This window comes from Talpa occidentalis, unplaced genomic scaffold (genome assembly GCF_014898055.3).
Source record: "Talpa occidentalis isolate TD23 unplaced genomic scaffold, MPIMG_talOcc4v2.1 talOcc4.4, whole genome shotgun sequence".
Taxonomy (NCBI): domain Eukaryota; kingdom Metazoa; phylum Chordata; class Mammalia; order Eulipotyphla; family Talpidae; genus Talpa; species Talpa occidentalis.
In genome coordinates this window covers 144,279,143-144,298,092 of record NW_023604295.1, presented here as the reverse complement: position 1 = coordinate 144,298,092, position 18,950 = coordinate 144,279,143, and the positions used below count along the sequence as shown (strand labels likewise).

The 18,950-nt window shown below is 43.9% G+C and overlaps 2 protein-coding genes and 1 long non-coding RNA gene across 5 annotated transcripts in view; 2 read left to right on the top strand and 1 right to left on the bottom strand.

The window, feature by feature from the left end:
• Positions 1-710: 710 nt before the first annotated feature.
• On the top strand, positions 711-6,703 carry LOC129146800 (uncharacterized). Its single transcript, XR_008554058.1, has 3 exons — positions 711-806; positions 5,747-5,855; positions 6,247-6,703. It is a non-coding gene; the product is annotated as an uncharacterized LOC129146800 (long non-coding RNA).
• On the bottom strand, positions 1,265-14,992 carry ESCO2 (establishment of sister chromatid cohesion N-acetyltransferase 2). Of its 2 annotated transcripts, none has more exons than XM_037526509.2 (11): positions 14,950-14,992; positions 13,888-13,956; positions 12,327-13,149; positions 10,879-10,972; positions 9,249-9,306; positions 8,636-8,762; positions 7,544-7,675; positions 6,159-6,248; positions 5,316-5,459; positions 3,332-3,507; positions 1,265-2,760 (listed from the first exon to the last, which is right to left on the bottom strand). In XM_037526509.2, exons 2-11 carry the CDS (start codon positions 13,938-13,940, stop codon positions 2,628-2,630), a joined length of 1,830 nt encoding a protein of 609 aa, XP_037382406.1. In that variant the 5' UTR covers positions 13,941-13,956; positions 14,950-14,992; the 3' UTR covers positions 1,265-2,627. The 2 variants fall into 2 exon arrangements, with proteins under 2 accessions (XP_037382406.1, XP_037382407.1); XM_037526510.2 differs by lacking the exon at positions 14,950-14,992 and adding an exon at positions 14,254-14,297.
• A 3,031-nt stretch (positions 14,993-18,023) lies between these two features.
• Positions 18,024-18,950, top strand: part of CCDC25 (coiled-coil domain containing 25) — a 41,102-nt gene continuing 40,175 nt past the window's right edge. For both annotated transcript variants that reach the window (XM_054701076.1, XM_037526505.2), the window contains exon 1: positions 18,024-18,128. In XM_054701076.1, coding sequence (XP_054557051.1) covers positions 18,101-18,128 — 28 coding nt within the window. In that variant the 5' untranslated portion in view covers positions 18,024-18,100. The remainder of the gene's footprint in view (positions 18,129-18,950) is intronic.

Sequence of the window (18,950 nt, the reverse complement as noted above, 5' to 3'; positions counted from 1 at the left end):
ATTGTAGGGTAAGTAAAGTGTCAGGCTTTTCTGCCCTCCCGCCATTAGGAGTGGGGTGTGGGCATACGTAAATGGGATTCACCTGGGCTGTGAAGATTCGCCAGGGGCTAGGAGGCCCGCCAGCCTCCTGGCCCCCCCGGCCCCCCAGCCTGTTGTGGACCTGGTTGTAGTGGTAGGAATGGCCACAGGGCAGGATCTCTATGACCAGAGCAGACAGGGTAAGGAGTCCTGGAGCCCTTGATGGCTTTTGCAGGCTTTTATTGGGATTTGCCAGGTACACAGCAGGCAGGGGTGCTGGGGAGCCGGGAGGCTGGCAGGCCTCCCAGCCCCCAGCAAGTCTTCACTCTGTCTGGGCTCTCCGGCCTTCTCTGGTGGTCTCTGCTTCTCCTGTGGTTCTTTTTTCGCTCTGCTCATGGTTCTCCTGGTATCCCTGTGACACCGCCCTTATAAGCCCAGCCTTAGCCCAGGTGTACCCACTTACGCATGCCCACAACCTACCCCAGGTGCCGCCATCAGGCATGCATTCGGGACCACAAGGATCCATCATCAATCCTAAAGGCGGGAGGGCAGAAAAGCCTGAAAATCAATTACCCTACACTGGTAAATCCCAATAAAAGACTGCAAAAGCCACTGAGGGGTCCAGGACTCCTTTGCCCCGCCCGCTCGGGTCACAGAGATCCTGCCGAGTCATCCAGCTGCTAGAGTTTGATGGAGACTAGGGCTCAGGAGCCAAGGAAAGAGCAGAGGAGAGAGATGGAAGCCAAAGACCAGGGACCCGCAGAACTGGAGAGTTGCATTCTTGCAAGGTCAGTGTGTGTTTTTTTTTAATTTATTTTTTCCCACAACACCTTCCCTTATCCTCCTCTGACCTTTGCGTTAGCATCCTCTGGTGTCTGTAAGTACCTTGTGGAATCGCCTGCTCCGCCCATCCTGAGCCTCCAGGCTGTGGCTGAGCACGAGATGTAGCAATGGCTGTTGAGGACTGGAGTTGAGAGAGGGCCGCGAGTCAGGAACTGTTGCTTGTACTCGGGCACTTGCTCCGGTTGACTAAGTTTCAGGCACATAAGCATTGATAATTGAGCACATTCAGTTGCCTTGGTTTTGGCCCTGGGGTGAGGTAATGCAGGGGTTTGAAATATCACAGCTTCAGGTGATAGTTATCTCAGGTACTGCTGATTTTGTTGTGTTGTAGCTTAGCTGTGAAGATGTGGAGGAGGCAAGCTGGGCATTTTCACAGAGGCTACCCCACCCAACTTCGGTGATTGTTTCTTTTCAAAGAGCAAGCTGTATTTTTTATAACCACAATTTTATAACCACATAATTAACAAGAAAGTCAGCATTTAATTATATGAGAGTAGACAGTATTAATAAGTATTTTAATTGATCCATCACAAAAGCATTGAGCAAACAAAATAATGTTAATAAAAATTTTTAAATAAGATATTTAAAACAATGTTTAAGGAACAACAGTGCAGAAAATAGCATTAAAGTGTTTGCATAAACATATTTTAACACTTCCACACGTTCTTTTCAGAACTCAAGCCTTTAAATTTGGGAACAGTGTTAACCTACAGGCAAATAAAAGAACGCGGATGAACAGATTCTAGTTTCAGCCTGGAAAACTAATGAGTCTTAATGCCAGATATTAGTGAAATGGTTTACAATCACAACGTGCCTTTTAAAGTCGGCCTCCCTCCAAGAATCACACCAAACGAGAGCATATATGTTGGTGTACTCACATGGCAATTTTTCTCTGGCTCACCAGCTTAGATGTATCTATTTACTAATTTTGGTTCTGTTATTATACATTTTGACAGTACTTTTCCAGATGCCTCAGAATAAGACGTACTTTCAAATAGGGAGAAAAATTAAGCTATAATCAACCAGCCCTCATTTTGTTATTGTAGCAATAAGTTCTCTATGTAGCACAATTAGCCTATCTAACACCAAAAATTAATGAGGGTAGTGCAATTAATTTTAATTAAATATGATGACAGGCAAAGCTTTTGATTATAAAGTTTTTAGACAATTAAAACATGAAGTTATAGACTTCTGCTTCTACATAAAAGGATGTGGAAAGTTTACACATTCTTTACCATCTTTTCCTGTTATAAATTAGAATTTGAAAACACTTTCTAAAGATAATCAAATTAACTTGCTCAGCCAAGTACCTATGAGAATTTTGTGTTTAAAATTTAGGAATTATCTTTAAAATTTGGGCATAGAAATTTTGCCTGTCTGCTTCTCACTGCCTGTGCACGAGATAACCCTCACCCTAAAGTGTACTTTACTAAAGAGGGGTGAGGCTGTTTCTGGGGAGAAGCACTTGGTTTATCATGTCTCAAGCAGGAGGCAAAGTCATTTTCCAGTCGTGGCTACAAAGCTTCACAATTAAGGTTTCAAAGTGCTAGTCAGTGTATATGATTCAAAGATTTTTCCTTTCTTCAAATGCCCAGTTAACAAACTTATCCCTGACTTTTCAATGCATAAGGAACAAAACCAGGCAGGTTTGTGTGTGGGTGTGTGTCCGCTTATCTTTTGTCTTTTATTTCATATGTGTTAGTTTGTATTATGTGCTACGGGGCTGTCAACTCCACACAGTAACTGTGTTAACAGTGAAATCGGCTTTAACTACTGAAATTGTACACAAGGAAATTAGGGGTGTTGCAGTACTTGGTTGCAAATAATTTGCCATCTGGTGTTGGGTCAGAAAATGCTATTTCATTCGTGCTGAGAAAACAGCCAAACATGAAGCAATTCCTAAAAAAAAGAGGAAAAGATGGTTTAACAATGGAACCAAAATTCAGATTAAGCGTTAGAATTTATTTTAAGATTTCAATCTCTTTAAATACACTTAAATCAACATTGTTTTAATTAAATGATAAAATGGCTCAATGCCTTAGATTTAGGGATGGAAGTCAAATGATGACATCATATATGAGAAAACCTAAGTCCAGAAAAAATCCTGCTGGAAGAAAAAAGGAACCGTACAGACCATCAGCCGACTCCCAGTGGTCCACAGTAAGAAGCAATGGATATGAGCTCTAGTGTGGCTACTGAAGTCACTAATATCTGACGCCGGCGGACGGGGAACGAACTGGCGCTGCAGAAGCTGCGGGGTCCCACAGCCCAGTGCTCAACCGCTGTACCACCAGGGGAGGGCCACCATCAATTTTTTTCAATGGCAACACTTGTCTTAGCTTCACTTTGATTTAGAGAATTTATACAGAATTATCTTAACCAACATTATTCCCTTTGGCTCATGAGCCAGGAGAGGTTCTGGAAATGCTATTCTGGGTGTAGATCCCTTTTACTCTATTTTATATCTTACCTGAGGGTATCTACCAGTCGTCTTGCAATGCGCTTTCTTCTCTTCAGTCTGAACACCCAGATTCTACTTATCCCACAGACTGCAGGTTCTGGCACATTTGAACATTGCCAAGCCCTGTGACATTCTTTTGAGTTAGTGGATCCTGGGTCAGTTGGTTCAGACAGGACACGGAAGGCCTGCAATGATATACAAAAACTTAAGCATCTAAAAGTAATCGTACTGTATCTTCACAAAATTGTTAAAATTCTTTGATTTTTCTTGAATTTTTGCCCATTTATAGTCATAATATTTAAAAAACAAAGGTGGTGCTGACATCCCCTTATTCCAGGGCCCCCCATATCATTATGAAGCTTCTTATATTGATTATAAAAAACTGGATAAATTAGACTGACTTTGAGTAAAGTACACAAACTTCCATTTTCTCCATCTAAAATGCACATGATAACCTACAAACTTGGTTACATTCAAGAAGATTTTTGCATATAAGCTATGAAATTTGGTTGGCATTTAAGTTCCTTTTTTAACTTTTGGCTGGAGGAAGTTGAAAACAGTACAGAGGACCATGTACCCTTCACTCCGCTTCCCCCAATGGTTAAACTTCCTCAGCAATAGTACATCACCCAAACCAAGTAATTCCTGGGCACCTGGGTGCAAGTTCCATGACGATTCATCACACATGTGCGTTCAACCCTGACCACAGCCAGAACAAAGCTACCAAGTCTCCTTCCTGTTGTTATCTCTTTATAACCATACCCACCTTTCCCCTCCCTCACCCCCAGGCAAACACAATTTGTTCCCTATCTCCATAATTCCCTTATTTTGAGGCTTTCTTGTATGATTAATTTATGAAGAAACTGCCAAATTTTTCCCTGGAGTGTCTTTAACATTTTACATTCCCCCAGGTCCCTGTGTCTTTGCCAGCATTTGCTGCAGTCACTGTTCTTCACTGTAGCTATTTTAACTATCATCAAGAAACCTTTGGTTCTGAGCTAAGAATAGAATAGGCATAAGTTGGTTTGGCTATATTTTGTTATTATTACTACATAAATAATATACTTGAAGAACAAATAAAGGTAGGCCTCCTTGGTGGTGCAAGGAGTTAAGTCTCAGCATTGGAAGCTATCGCCACCCACCCAGAGAGCTGACCCACATGGCGCAGCAGACCTCTCCTGTATCCCCCACTGCTCCCCTCAGCAGTGGATTTCAGTAGATCTGCCTGTTCTGCTCCCCACTCTGTCTCTGGTGAATCCTTTCAGCACCCCCCTCATCTCTGGCATGCATAAATAAATCTTAAAAAAAAAAAAAAAGAACAAATAAAGGTCAAACTGGCCTCTTTTACTGACAATACAGTTTTTTTTCTCTCTGATATCTGATAACACAAGATAAAATATATGTGTGTACATATATGATAAAAAAAATCAGGAAAATAAAGAAATGGGGGGGAGGCATTTTCAAAAAGGTATAAGATAAATTTATGCTATTAACATCATTTCCAGATGTATTAGGCAGATAAATACATATATTTTAAAGGAGACATAAATGTGGGATATTATAGATTTGGTAAGAACATAATTGAACAGTAATTCTTTCTAGCTAAAGAAGCAATACTTAAAAGAGATTACCCTCTTAAGCATTTCAAAAGCAAAAAGTAGATTCTAATTAAGGGACAAGTAACAATTAATTTGCCAAATACATTAACCTGTGTTTAGCCATATGCTCAATAAAAGGGCTCTTAAATTTGCTTATTTAAAATCACCATACAGTCTAGATATGGAGAGAATATGAATTAAACACTGACTTCTCCTGCATATACGATGCCAGGAAAACAAATATAAGAGAAATAAGTAATTTCACTTATCCAAAGTCAAGGATATTTTAATAGGAAAAAAAATTAACAGTAGTAATCTTAAATACTTACCGAGACTTTTCCCAACTACTTTTGCTTGTAAATATACCAATAACTAAAAAAAAACATGGGCCATACCTGCTTGATGGGCTCTGCAATTAAACAGCCAACGACTTTCTTTTCATCAGATATAAAGAGAAAAGTCTTGGTTTTGTTTGGATATCTGGGAACAACTTGATGGAAACCCAATTCAGTATCGACAAGTTCTTGCACATCTTCTACCTAATGATGTTAAAAACCAAGAGGTGAACTTGTTATAAAAAGCATCATAAAAAAAATGAATCAATACACAAAAAATTTATTACTATCATTTAACTTCCTTTATCTCTTTCCTAAAATTATGCCCCTCCATTATTTCACCATGTTGCATATATCTGTCCTTTTGGAAAACAGGGTTTTAAGTACCCAATTTAAAGATCACTTTCAGCAGAAAGAAATTCAGGTTCTTGGGAGACATAAGGAGTAAGTGTCAAAACAGATTTTGTTTCTGCTTTCTTTATTGTTCACAGTGGCTACACATCCTGCCCAAGACACAAGTCACAACAGCATCAGAAACAGATTCTGGCTCACCCACGTTAGCAATGGAAAGTCTAGTGATTCTTCCACAAGTGCGTGAAGGTAAAAGATAAGCAGAGCAGGCAGAAGGACCGAAATACACTGCTGAGGGGAGCAGTGGGCGGCAGGAGAGGTCTGCACGCCATGTGCGACCCTCCTCTAGTGGCCGGGGAGCAGCCGGGGATCAAACTGGTGCTGCAGAGGCTGCGGGCAGCTTCGCAACCCAGCGCTCAACCACTGTGCCACCGGGGAGGCTCTAAAATGGGTTTTTCTATAGGCATTTTATACTTCCACACAAGTTGATTTCCTAGAGGGGATGAGTGGAGAGAGCAGGGGGAGAAAGACTAGAAAGCTACTGCTCCACACCTTCCTCAGGGTGTAACTTGGATCACGTGGGAGGACCAGCACGATTTTCCCATCCCAATACTCTGCTACGATACGTTCTTTTTTCCAGCCCTGCAAAGGAAAAATAAATCACAAATTAATTTCTGAAGAGACAAAAAACAAGCCGTTAAATAATTTTTTCTGGAGAGGACAAAAGCTAAACAATGAATGGTATAAAAATGATGGGATGAAATCCAACTAAAGCAAAGATACCTAAAACCAGGTTGTCTGTCCCCATGGGGCTGACACCTCCCCAGGAGACCGGGCAAAGTCCAGCGCATTGTGAGGGATGGGGAGGTAGTGGGATAAGCAGGTCTGGGGGAGGCTTACTCAGAGCCTACTAGACTGGAAAGAGGGGTCCCGACGGCTATGTGCTTTCTTCCTTCAGCAGCTTAGCACAGTTTGACTTTAGCATCTCACCTTACTCAAAAGAGGGCACCAGTACTGAGCTCAAGAGACTTGTTTGACAGAGATTCCTCTGTCTATGCACCCCTATGACAATAGCTTATTCCCCAGTTCAGACGAGCGGAAAGGGAACATGTGGTCTATATCTGTAATGGAATACTATTCAGCCATCAAAAAAGATAAACGTGCCATTTGCAACAACATGGACGGAGCTGGAGAAGGTGCTAAGTGAAAGAGGTCAGAGGGGAAAGCCACATACCAGATGGTGTCACTTATATGGAAACAGAAAAACAAAGGTCAGATAAAGCCAAACTAACAAGTTCTGGAGAGCTGACGAGAGAACAATGACAGCTACTAGAGGATGCTGGCACGAGTGAGAACAAAGTGGGAAAGGAATGCGTGGCCTGTGGGAGCCTTGGTGGTGAGTGTGGTGGAGTAACAACACCTGGAGGGGGAGGTCCTATATCTCTAAACACAAACGATGATGTAAACCAATGTTACCTCAATTGAAAAAAGAGAGAGAGAAAAGGAAGCATCTGAGGAGCAGGTACATTCACAAAGGCCAATGACAAGATGTGCTTGAAGTGGAAAGGTGGAACCTCGCTGCTTGGAAACAAGAACATCTGGAGGAACAACAGGCTGGTGTTGGAAGGGCGTCTCTACAGGTGAGACCAAGTGAGAGGGGCGTCTGCTCAAGCCGTGAGTTTTGTGTCTTGACTGCTCAGCTCAGAAAGCTAGAGGGGAGGATGCAAGGTGCCCCCTCAACCTAGGGCCGCCCTGCTTTTCTATCAGAAAGCTTGAAATAGCAGTAGCTTTTCAATACTGTCATTCTCAACTATTAAGGTCAAAGATATAACAAATGATGAAATATTTATGGATATATAGACTTCCAATATTTAAGCAAAAGAAATGACCTTGAAGGCAGTCTAACTCTGAGGACAGTGGAAAGACTCTGGACTTACTGTATACTTGATTCCTTCCAGAAACCTGTGGTGATGCTGGACATGCTGCAGCTCGTCCTCGGGGTTGGAAGCCGTATAGATCATGCCGCAGGACTTACACATAGTGGCACCAAAATACTTCTGACCGGCATCCTGTGATTCAGGGGAGGAAAAAAACCTTTCTAAACAGATCACAAATAGCTCTAGATTGAGTTCATGTACACACTCGCTGAAATTTCTCATTTCTCTTTGATGCTGGCACAAGTGAGATACTAAGTGAAAGTCTGGTTACCACAACCTCCTTGGTATCCAAACAAAAGGGAGTGAGATTTAAAAAACGCAGTAATTGATAGATTGAATGGATGGTACTATCAAAATCAAGATTCCTTATCTAGACACATGGTTTTAAGTAGGAATAAAATTAAATCATAAAAATTATAGCTAAGACGAGCAGTTGAACTTCTTTACAAAGCTCTTGAATGTGTGATCTAAGTATTATTTCAAAAATACCCTTAAGAATTTTGTATTTTTTAATTGGTTAGGAATATTAAAATTCTGTCCCAAAAGTTGATCAAAATACAGAACAAAGATTCAATAAATCCACAGATGAATTCAGGAATCCATGGAACTCAGGAATATTCAATGTTATGGCTTGTAACTCTGCTCTCTCTTAGAGGCCATTGCTTAATGCCCCTGGAAAGACCAGGTTCTGAATTGTCCAACATACAGGTGGGCAAACATGTTCTGCAACGGACCAGACAGTAAATATTTTAGACTCTGCAGGTCACATTATCTTTTGCAACTCTTTAAAAATGTAAAAACCATTTTCAGCTCATGTTTGGTCTGTGGTTGTATTTTGGCAAATTCAGGTCTAATACAATATGGCTATTCTCATTAATCTTCAAATGATCGTCAACAATTCATTTATGAGTATTCTACGAAGTTTTTACCATTGACCAGCACTGCTTGATTAGCTTTAAATGGTGCCACTACAACAAAGCTGGCTTCTGCAAAAGCCAGAATATAGCCACAACCCACTTTAACTATGCTCAGGTAAGGGGAATGACTTCACGGCCTACATGTGAGAACCGGGGAAGGGAGGCGGTTACTCACAATGACAAGCTGGTCTTTTGTTTCTTTACTTGTATCTCTGGCATTAGAACTTTTCTGGGTATTGATCTGTTTCAAGACGTTGGTGGGTACAATGGACCCCACAGAAGACTGTTCTTCGACTAGAGATCTTGAAATAGAAAGTTGTTTAACATCATTTAACAATTTTTAAATATTGGGGGAATCACAATACAAACAGAGATACATACAGAACATCCACAGAGCGCCTTGCAATTTTAGGGCTTTCTGTCCATAATGATTTGAAGTAACAGGTGGCAACAATGAAAAAGCTGAGGCTACTTCAAAGAGATCAGTATGTACTTAAGCAAAGTAAAGAGTACAGAACAGAGTGGTGAGGCTCAAATCCTGCCCTTCTGACTCCAAGTCTAAGGGACTGTCACTTCTATAACATACAAACACGCATGATTTCTCAAGTTGACTTCACCTTCACCCTTAAAAATTGAATTTTTTTCTTTATCAAACCTCAGGACAATAGTTACCACATGGTATGAAGAAATCCCTGCAGTGTCAGACAATGAGTAGATGCTAATAAAGAGTCCCAAAGGGCTCACATAATTAAGAAAACCTAGAACATTAAAGTAAGATCAACTCCTACCTTTTTGTATTGGTTGAAGACACGCTGAAGATGGGGTAGACAAGGGACTCAGCAGAAGCTGGTAGGGGAAATAATGATGATTTACATCATAAAATAAATTCCAGATTAAACTTAGATTTTAAAGGTCAATAAGGCAAAAATACTAACATTATTTGATTTTAAGACTTACCAGTAATCAAGACAGTATGATATTGACAAAAGGATAGACAGGACAGAACAGGGCCCAGAAACAGATCCATGCAATACAGTCACCTGATTTTTCACAGAGGCAAAGGTGACTCAATGCAGAGAGGCAAAGGACACATAGTCAACATCTTACATAAAACTCTAAAACTTCCAGGAGAAAATTTAAGAGAAAAATCCACACAAGCTTGGGTTTGGTGATTAGCTTTTACACTTCACACCCAAAGCACAACACAGGAAAGAAAAATGTACTCAAATTAGACTTTATCAAGTTCAAACTTTCAGTTCTGCAAAAAGAGAAATAAAAGGACAAGCCATAGACTGGGAGCAAATATTTGCAATCACAGTTCAACAGTTTGCACCTAGATAATGCAAAGAACCTTTAAGTCTAACAATTTTTTTTTTTTTTATACAGAGGCATGTTTTATTTATTTATTTGTTTGTTTTGTTTTGTTTATACATGCACTGGGTACAGTCAGAAGCACGGGAGGGTGAGAGAATTCACCAGAGCCAGAGCGGGGAGCAGAGCAGGCAGAAGGACCGAAGTACACTGCTGAGGGGAGCAGCGGGCGGCAGGAGGTCTGCGCGCCATGTGGGACCCTCCTCTGGTGGCCGGGGAGCAGCTGGGGATCGAACCAGCGCCTCCGAGGTCGCGGGCAGCTTCGCAACCCAGTGCTCAACCGCTGCGCCACCGGGGAGGCCCCTAAGTCTAACAATTAAAGATGGGCAAAGAGCTGAACAGCACTTCACCAAAGACATACACATGGTAAATAAACACATGACAAGATGCTTGGCATCACCTGGCATTAGGGAAATGCCAAGTTGCAGGCATAGCTACCAGCTCACACCTAACAGAATGGCCAACACTAAAAAACTAACAGTAACAATGGTGCCGAGAATGTCGTGTGACAGGAACCCATTAGCCATAGGATTTCAGGATGAAGAGGAATCTAAAAGTTAAACTAACCCTTTCCTTTAGGGATCCCTTCCCCCAGATGACATGGCTAGTTAGTGGGAGACCTAGAGAAGAACCCCCAAGTTTCCTGATGCCCAAGTCAGTGTCCTTTCTATGGCTCAGCCAATTCTGCTCACTAGTAGGCTTTGATACAAAATAAATTGTGTCTACATCTTCCTATTATTTGGGGTAAAAGTACGGTAGGGATGATTTTATAGAATACCTAGTTCTAGGGAGCTTAAAGAACTCGGCCACTACCCAGGCCATGAAGCGTCAGTATTTTGCTTCAATTCCAGCCTAAGGTCTCCCTTTCAAAATGCGCTGCAGTGCTTACCACAGAAAAGTGCCACTGAGAGAAACACAGGTACAAACACAGGTACAAATACTGAATTAAAAAAAAAAAAGAGCCAAAATATCGTATATATAATTTCACATTGACACATGAATGAAGCCCTATAATAAACTTGCTTTGAGAAATTTTCGATTACTTACCTGCCTTATTGCCACTGACGGAATCCTCTGAAGAAAAATGCTTACTTTCCTCAGGTTTGCATTCTTTTGAAGGAAGTACTCCAGCTAATGAGTTCTGAAAATAACGAGTAAAATGAAAGGAAATCACTTTCAAATTCAGTGAATGAGCCCCAACAGATCTTTTTTCTAAGGCAAAATACATTGTTCATTGTGGACTACATTTCATAATGTGATTGTAAATTCTCAAATTTCAGGCTATTTTTAGGAAATTTTCTCTATACCAAATACACATAACTGTTTGAGTGATAGTGTGCACATATTTAAGTCTGTAAAAGGTCACCCTTGTCAGGGCTTCCCTGGTGGCACAGGGGTTAAAGTCAGTGCTACCAAGCTATTGCCAGCCACAGAGGCATGAGTTCGATCCTGCTAAGGAGCTGACCCACATGGCACAGACCTCTCCTGTCTCCCAACTACTCCCCTCTCTGGCTCTGGTGAATTCTCTCATCGCCCACAACTCTGGCTCCAGTTCTTATATGAGTAAACAAAGCAAATTAAAAAAAAAAAAGGTCACCCTGACCAAAAAAAAAAAAAGCATATTTCCTAGTAAGGAAGAAGATCCCACAATATCCCTTTTATCATAATGAACTGAACTAACAAAATTAGTAAAAATGGCAAAAACTTGGGCCTCCCCTGGTGGTGCAGTGGTTGAGCACTGGGCTGCGAGGCCCACAGGCGAGGGTCCCATGGGGGGGGGGGGGGAGGCAAAAACTTCCGCAGCGACCACCAAAGTAGAAAGGAACAGCCGTTTTGTCACATGTTTTTAGAAACAGGCAGCCAACGAGAGAAAAAGAACATTGCACAGAGGCTTCTAATTCCCACTTTTGGGCCATGTAGCAGGGGAGTGGGAAAAGCCAAGCAGAAGAAATCCCGGCACATTTCACTTCCACCATTAATGAGACAGACAACAGACAGCTTGGGGAAGAGAAGAAATCTTTCACTTAAGCAGAACCCCTATTCAAGACCATATCGTCTCATTGCACCTTGCAATTTGCCACTTCTCAGGGCTCCACCATGACTTGGGGAGAGCTTATGTGGCTCCCAATGAGAGCAGAATACTCTCAGGAAAGATGAATCTTAGCAGTGGGTATTTAACAAATTTATGGTGCACAGAAGCTGAGCTTCTCAGACTACTAGCAACTGAGAACCCAACATCCAGGCCCTGGAAACTAAGCTCAGAGAAGGAAATAAGGTAGAAAAGAGTGATGCATGAGGGAATTTAATGACATAGACACCATAATGGCAAGAAAATGTTGGTCGGTTTTCTGAAGCCAAACAAGGAAGAAAAGTCCCATCTTGACACCCTGCCTCTAAATTCTTTATAGGGATTAACTTACACCATTCAGCTTCATAAAAGCAATAACTTTGTTTGACTATGTTATATAGTTTATGTATATGGATGATTTCTTTACCTTTATTAACTTCTCTTCATTTTTACTGCTTGCACTCAGCAGTTCCAAGTTCAGCTCCTGTTCTAGTGACAAGCACTTGGGCACCTGCTTTGTCTCAAAAGTTTTTCTTTTGTTGACAGTCTCTACATCAGAATCTTCGGCTACATTCTTCTGGGTGAGTTCCAGTAATAGTTTATTTTCAAGAGACAAATTTCTAAGAGAGGATTTTTTTCTACTAACAAAAAACGCTGCCCCACCCTGGAGCGTAACTGGGGGTTTGACTTTTTGGCTTAGAACTCGAGGTGCATTTAGATTATTTTCAGTCGAGTAACAGTTATTCTCTTTCTCTACAACTGGCTTATAGGTCACTCGACTTTGCTTGGAATTTTTAGAATTCTTCAAGATAGGCTTGATGCATTTATAACCCTGTTGGTGCTTGGCAGTTAAACTCTTCTGTGTTTTTTTGTTCATCTTCTTGGAGCAGACTGGTTTTCTCTGCTTATTTTCTGTCCCACTGGGTAAAGGTGTATCTTCAGTAGCTTTTAGAGAAGCGGATCTACAATCTTTTATCAGCTTTCTCTCCAGTGGATTGAGGTACCACTTATCTCTGTTGTAAAAGGATACGGTAGACACAGCAGATTTAAATGGTGAGCCTTGGTTTGCAGATGGCAATCTGTTTTTCTCAGTTGTTTTGAGTGGACTTGAGATGAAATGACCTTGTTGAGAGCCATGCACCTTTTCCTCATTTTTATCACTGTTTAGGCTAGTGTACTCTTCAGTAGATAGAAATGTATTTTCACTCAAGTCCAAAAGTGATTTCTTCGATGGACTATCTGGTAACAGGCTATACAAAAAAAACAAAGTCCATTAATAAGTATCATTATTTGCTTCAATTTTCTGTCAACCTACTGCTAAGTAGTAACCAGACCTAAGTAGTAACTCATATCAAAAACAATACATCCTCTCAGCCAAATATCCATACATGTTATCTATTAACAGGATTCTCAAATTGTCTTTACCAAATGAAGCATTCAAATATTGAAGTGAGAGTCCCAATGTCTATGTAAAAACAGTTTACAAAGAAGTTCTGATATATGTGTGTAGATGTTTTAAAACCTATTTGTCTTAGCCATACACAAATTATAACCCATATACTTTAACTTTGCTCACCTAAATGATTAATTTTATATAATAAACTGACCTCTGAGAGTCTTGTTCTGTGGGGAGTAATTTCTTTCTTCTATCACATGGACTAAGTACTTAGTGCACACTTTCTAGAATTGTTACTGTATGCAAAATACTGTTAAATACTGGGAGAGTGGAAAGGAGCAAGGTAATGAAAGATTTGACATACATTTCCAAGCCATAGAGAACACATAGCTTTATTTCTCTTTTCTGCCTCCAAAGGCTCTAAATAATTAGTTATGAAAGCTGACATTGTTACAGTCTAGAATTAGAATATAAAATATCACTATAACCATATGGAGTATGAGAATAGAAGAATGGGAAATTTAAGAGATAGAGGATAGACCAGAAAGCTAATTTTTTTTTGTAGTGTTTGCACCTCTAGGGTGAGACTCACTTGTCGCGGTTCAAAGAACGTTGCTTCCTTTTCCTTGGGGTGAAAGCTGACATCTTCTTCACTGAGCTCCTAAAAGAGACAGGAAAATTATAATAACCAAACTCACCAAATGACTGTAAAAATCACTATATCAAAATTATACTTTAAAACTCTAAATAAAGAAGTTTCCAGATAGATGATGGCCCATAAAAGTTCAAGAAAAGCGTTGCTTTTAAGCACCCCTTTAATAGTTAAATCATTCAGGAAAAAAAGAAAAGAACACACTCCATCACAGTAGCAATTAAGAACAAGAAATTAAAAAAAGCGGGAATGGGACATGTTTTAAGCTGGAAAACGATTCTGCCGAGGAGGAAGAATTTTTCTTACCCCCAAGCCGGAGGAATTCCTCCCAAGTTTGAGCACCATCTTCTGGGAAGCCTGCCTGGTCACTGCCCTTGCTCGTGAGTCCCTGTGCGGTCGCTGTCCCCGGACCTTTCTGTCTCTACCCCAGCTCTCATGTGGCCTCCCATCCCCCCCGCACGTGATTCACACCCCATCTTGTGGTGGGTCTCACTGGTTCATCAACAGCCTGTCCAGCCCCCACGTCCTGTGAGGAAAGGGCAGAGCACAACCCTCTCCCGTCTCACGAGCCGGGCTCTGGGCGAGGCGCCCGCCCCCTGACCGCGGCGCGGGGCCGAGGAAGCGAACCCCACCCCGGGGCGCTGCTCGTGGCGAGCTCGTCCCCCCCTTGGGCGAGCAGTCCTCGTTCACAGCCACACAGGCCTGACCTCAAAGCCGAAGGGTCGAACTGAGAGGCCAGGGCGGCAGGGAGCTCCTGTGGAGGCCGACCTGCCCGGGCTGGAGCTGGAAGCGGAGAGGGGGCACCCCCACCCCGACCCAGGCCGGGGCAGAGACGGGGCATCTGGGGGTCGGCAGGAGGGAGCCCCCGGCCCGGAGGGGACCGTCCCAGCCGCCGACCAGAGCCCAGCGCTTCTCCCCTTTTTCCTGGACATGCAGCCTCCTGGCCCCCCCCAGACTCCCCACTTCCCTACCCCACGCCTCGACCCCCCCAAAGGCAATTACCCGCGCCCCGGAGCCGGCAGCCTCCGCTCGCCGAGCCAGGCGCTCCTGCACTGTATTCAAACGTTCGCGCGCCAGGCCTGGCGGAGGCCGCTGCGACCTGATTCGCCGCTTCTCGGCACCTCCCCAAGGTCTGGCGCGGTGATTGGTCCCTCCCCGACCGCGGCCCCGCCCACCCGGGGCTAGGGCTCCAAGACTCTCCCGCCCTTGGAAGCCCAAAGGGTCTCTTCACGAGGAAACCACACTTCCCACAATCCCCTGAGGCAGCGCCGGGCTCCATTCTTGTGGTCTTGGTTAGGTGCATTCTGGGAAATGTAGTTTTCGGCAGAAAAAGTGGCTGTTGCCCTGGAGATGGTATACCTTGACCCTTGGTGTTACAAGTTTTTGTAAAGTGGTCTTTCCAAATAAGCAGTTATTTTTCATATTAGAAGATTGGTGATTAAAAAAAGAAAAAAATATAAAAAACAAAAAAAACAGCAACAACGAAAAAGAAGATTGGTGGTTAAACTTTCTCACTAGTAATATGTTGGGTTTCTAGCTCATTTTGTATTTTTCAAATTAAATTTAAAAATTAAAAAAAATTAAATTTAAAAAATTTAATTAGGGCACTAATATCTGCTATTACAGGGCACGGAATTTCACATCGGGGTTGCCCTGTAACACTATGTGCCAGGAATTCTTTCAGTTTTTGTTTTATTTCATTGCCTTCGCACCACAACCTTTGTGATAGGTCTTATCATTCACATTTTACAGAGAATAAAATTGAGGGCTTGGCAACAATTCCAATTTATAGGATATAGCTAGGTTCTGGCTTTGGAAGTCTGCAGTTTCTAAAGCACTCACTGTTAGCTATCCCACTGTCATACTGGACATTCATGGACAATGCTGCTGACTAATTGTTGCTTCTCTTACACACATTGTAACCCTAAAAAAAGACTGTCTCCTAAAATTACACCATGAGATCTGTGCCACCATAGATATGGTGGAATAAAAATTAAAAGGGGGGATTGTAACAGGGTGGTCCCCAGGAAAGGGGGAGCTTCCCTGCCCCACCCAAGGGAGGGTGAAGCTGAGCAGGAAGAGGAGAAGCTGGACAAGAGACTGAGGAAGGAAGCAGGATGGAGCCAGGAGACCTGGAGGAGGCGCATGGAGCCTAGAGACACGTGAAGAAACAGCGCTTGTCTTTTGGTCGTAGACTGGGTGACACAGATGTGGGTGAGACCCATGGGGAGGTGACAATGGCAGTTTTTATCTTGATGTTGATTTTGCTCTTTTCCTTCCGGGCTTGTCTGGTTGTTTCTGACCCTTTTCTGTGGGTCCCCACTGGAAGGTGCTTTCGACTTGGGGTAGGCTTTGGGGCTTTGCTCTGGGCCAATCCCATTTGGATGGACTTTTACCCACGAGGGGACGGGTAACTTTGGGTGCTTCATTTAGAAACTAGACTCTTTGCCTTACCTGTATTGTTTCCTAGTTTTATTAAAGTTCCTTCCCATTAAAGTCTTATATGTTTTGTGTTGATGCGGCGGATGGCAGAACCCATGTAGAATAGGCAGGTTTGCGGGGTTTGGGCTGACCCTCTCCCTGTCCTATAACACTATGATCTCATCTCCACCTGCTGGTACAGCCTCTGGCATATTTTTAGTTCCAAATAAATTTACTTAACTGATGCAGTCAACTTCCTAGTGATGTCGTGTTTTATGCACAGAACGGGGCCAATTGGGTTACCTCTGAGGGAAGTTTTACCCGTTTCTCTTTCAGTGGCACAGACAGGCATTCCCCCATGAGGCAGAGACATTTGCAGTTATATCCAAAAGGGTAGGTTTATTATATTAATGAAGGAAAGAAAAGGATGCTTGCACAGACACAAATGGGCAGAAAGAGCTGCAAAGCAAAAAGTTTGTAAAAAAAAAAAAACCTTCATAGTTATAGGTAGGCAGTCTGGGGAGGAGAGTGCATTTTGCTAGAGCAGATATTGGTATACTTTTCTTCTCTTTGGGGAGGGGTTCATTCCATTGTAGAATTGTTATCTATTGTTAAATTAATTACTTGCAGGGTGTGACTAGGTTGGCTTATAAAGACCAGAAAGTCTTCATAATAGCCCTTAATCTCCATACCCCCACCTCTGGATACTTTCTATAGCAGTCTGATACTGCACTGGCAGTTGGGGGCCTAAGGGTTTTTCATTTCTATTGCTGATTTAATGACTATGTTAATTATTTTTACCCCCATTTCCAGTTTCTAGTCTTATGAGGCCTCCATCCTAAATTTTTTACTTTTAGCTTCCATCAATATAACAGTTTCAAATGAAAAGAAACAAGGCTAAGAGCCATGGGAGTTTCACAACCATATGGTTAATTTTCACTTCACAGTGGTAACGGTTCTCATATTTGGAAGTTTGGAATTTGCCCAATCTCCTAGATAAGGGATGGCAAACATTGGACTCGAAGACCGAGACCCCCCTCCAAACTGCTCGAGGCATACCTCTGGGGATTATCCCCAACAACTCACTTCTCTCAAGTGCTGACTATTCTAAACCCTAGAAACTTCCTTGAGCCTAGCAAAACAACCTAATTAGCAGCTCTAATCACCCTCACTTTGCAGATGAAGAAAGTGAAGTCCAGAATGAGCCCAACAGGCGCCTTTCCGGCTCGGGACTAGAATGAGAATAGTGAAGGAATTTGGATTCTTTATAAATGAAATGAGCTCCTAACAAGTGCCAAGGACGAGGACCGCCTGGCTGCAAAAAGTCCAGAGCTTTCCGCCCCCAGGAGCATCACTGGGGGTGAAGCCTCAAGCCATGACCGCCCACTGAGCGGGGCTCCTGACTCTAATCCGCCAGCATCTGCCCGGATCTTGAAAAGCGACATTTTTATTTCCTGAGGGAGTTTCCCCGCTGTTTTCCCACCACCAAGCGGCCTAGCTCCAAGCCATCTTTCCGTCTCCCCAAATCCTTGACCCCGCCCCGCCCCGCCCCCTCCGCCCCAGGATCAAAAATGGCGCCGACGGAGCCGGGTTATGACGTCCGCCGGAAGTGGGCGGGACTTCCGGTCGGGGCCGGAAGTGTGGGAGGAGCCCCGGCCCGCGGCGGCCTCCGTGCGTGAGGAGTCCGGAGCCTGGGCGTGTGGAGCAGCCGCCGCGCGCCGCCGCCGGGATCATGGTGTTCTACTTCACCAGCAGCAGCGGTGAGTGGGCTCTGCGGCCCTCCGGGCTCCTGCGCGACTCCGAAGCCGGGACCCCCAGGCCGCCGCCGAGCCGGGACCCGTCCTAGAGCGCCTCGTCGGCGGCCGCTGCCCCCCGCGGCCCCCGCCGCAGGCCCGACCCTGCGCCCCGCGGCCCCCGCAGGCCCGGGCGGCGGGCAGGGGCCGTCTTCTGTCGGCTTTGCATCCGGAGCCGCGCTGTGCCCGCAGTCGGACAGACCTCCCGGCGCCACCTGGACCTGGGCACGGCTGGCGGCGGCTCCGCACCCGCCCCGCGGCTGTGCTGGGTGTTTCCTCTCCTGCCCGAGCTCTGGCTGCGCCCCGAGAGCCAGCCAGCCTGAGGAGGGAAGCACACCTGCCGGCAGCTCCGCCGTACGGAAGCGCACCTGGCCCGGCTCGAGAGGGCTGTAGGTCCAGGGGTGCAACGGAAGGCCGCTTAGAAAAGAAATCACCCTGGAATGGCGACACAGCCGCTCGCTGGGCAGAGTTGCTGTCCCGGATCTTGAAAAGCGACATGCGATGATGTTTCTCATCTCTCTTTGGCAGGCAAGGGAAGGGTGCTTCTCATTCCCAGAAAATGCTATCCCTGGACTTGCTTCGCTGCTTGTGATGTTCCCTTTGCCTCTGACGTGCTCCCACTTAACTTCTTGTTTATGCCAACTCTGGCCTGTCTTTTTTCAGTGCCTTCCTTTCTAGTGCCCGCCCAGAGATTGCTTAGATACACCTCTTCGGCCTCTCCACCCCCCCCCCCCTTAACTTCCTAGTATACCTTTGGCATCGCTCTTATATGTTACTAAATGCTGTCTT

Bases quoted from the DNA above. Each gene is read 5' to 3' on its own strand.
- ESCO2 (XM_037526509.2), bottom strand. From the start codon at position 13,940: ATGTCAGCTTTCACCCCAAGGAAAAGGAAGCAACGTTCTTTGAACCGC. The intron at 3,508-5,315 runs GTATGGCCCATG...ATATCATTGCAG, and splicing joins TTGCAGAGCCCATCAAGCAG to GCCTTCCGTGTCCTGTCTGA. The intron at 2,761-3,331 runs GTAAGATATAAA...TCTTTTTTTTAG, and splicing joins CGACTGGTAGATACCCTCAG to GAATTGCTTCATGTTTGGCT.